General features: G+C 54.5%; 1 protein-coding gene across 1 annotated transcript; it reads left to right on the plus strand.

The window, feature by feature from the left end:
* Positions 1 to 367: 367 nt before the first annotated feature.
* On the plus strand, positions 368 to 1,017 carry LOC117800081 (CMRF35-like molecule 9; the record flags this gene model as incomplete). Its single annotated transcript, XM_034652611.1, has 1 exon — positions 368 to 1,017. A coding segment is annotated over one exon (480 nt), but the record flags the coding sequence as incomplete, so codon positions are not given.
* Between the last annotated feature and the right edge of the window lie 83 nt (positions 1,018 to 1,100).

Here is a 1,100-nt window from a genome sequence, read left to right on the forward strand (position 1 = left end):
CAAGCTTTTTTAGTGGGATATAAAATTATGGTGTATCTTACATATGATAACATCTTAATTTCAATCAACTAGGACATTATCATCATCATCATCATCTATAGAAGAGAAAACCCAGATGCCCAGGGAGGGCAAGCAACTTCCCCAAGGTCACACAGCTGCTAGGTGGCAGTGCTGGGATTCAAACTCTGGGCTGTCTGAATCTAGAGCTTCGCCATCCTTCAGGACGCCAGGCTTAGGGAAACAGCAACAGCACTGTCCCAGTGTCCCTTGGTGGGGAAGGGGAACCATCAGCCCTCCGGGGCTGCCGCAGAGAGGACTGACTGAGGAAGAGTCTTCTGGTCTTGACCCTGGTGCTTGAATCCATGGAATTCTGACCTCCGTCCCTGCTGTGGTTTCAGGTTATGCAGCCATGGTGGGCCCTAAGGAGATCAGTGGGTTTGAAGGTGACACGGTGTCCCTGCAGTGCACCTACAAGGAGGAACTGAGGACACGTCGGAAATACTGGTGCAGGGAGAGTGGGTTCATCCTGTCCCGCTGCTCGGGCACTGTCTATGCGAAAGAAGATGGCCAGGAGACGACGGAGGGCAGGGTGTCCATTCGAGACAGCCCCCAGACGCTCACGCTCCACGTGACCCTGAGGAAGCTCACCCTGAAGGACGCCGGGAAGTACTTCTGTGGGGTCTCCAAACTGGGCCTTGATGAGTCTTTCCTGGTCTCTCTGCTTGTCTTTCCAGGTAACAAAGGCCTCTGCTTCCCTGGATGGGGCACAGGTGATACAGAGTGGAAGAGGGACAGGTGGGCCGCTGATCAGTGCTGGACCCCGTTGTCCCCTCGCCAACAGGTGTAATGCTTATACCAACCTCCCGGGGGAAGGGCTCCAGGGCTCGGTGAGATGATGCCGGTCAAGTGCTCAGTGCTCGGCCGTCATGGGAGCAAAGGCAGCGCAGCACGAGCCTCGGCTCCTCTTTGAAGAGGTCACACCGCGCAGATCTGTTGAACTCCCTGCCCAGTGCCTTTCCTCTTTGCCCAGATGTAGGAGAGCGATTGCATGGGCTGGGGATGAGAGGGACAGCCACAGAAAAAAAAAAAAAAAAAAAAAA

The sequence above is a fragment of the Ailuropoda melanoleuca genome, unplaced genomic scaffold (genome assembly GCF_002007445.2).
Source record: "Ailuropoda melanoleuca isolate Jingjing unplaced genomic scaffold, ASM200744v2 unplaced-scaffold63202, whole genome shotgun sequence".
Taxonomy (NCBI): domain Eukaryota; kingdom Metazoa; phylum Chordata; class Mammalia; order Carnivora; family Ursidae; genus Ailuropoda; species Ailuropoda melanoleuca.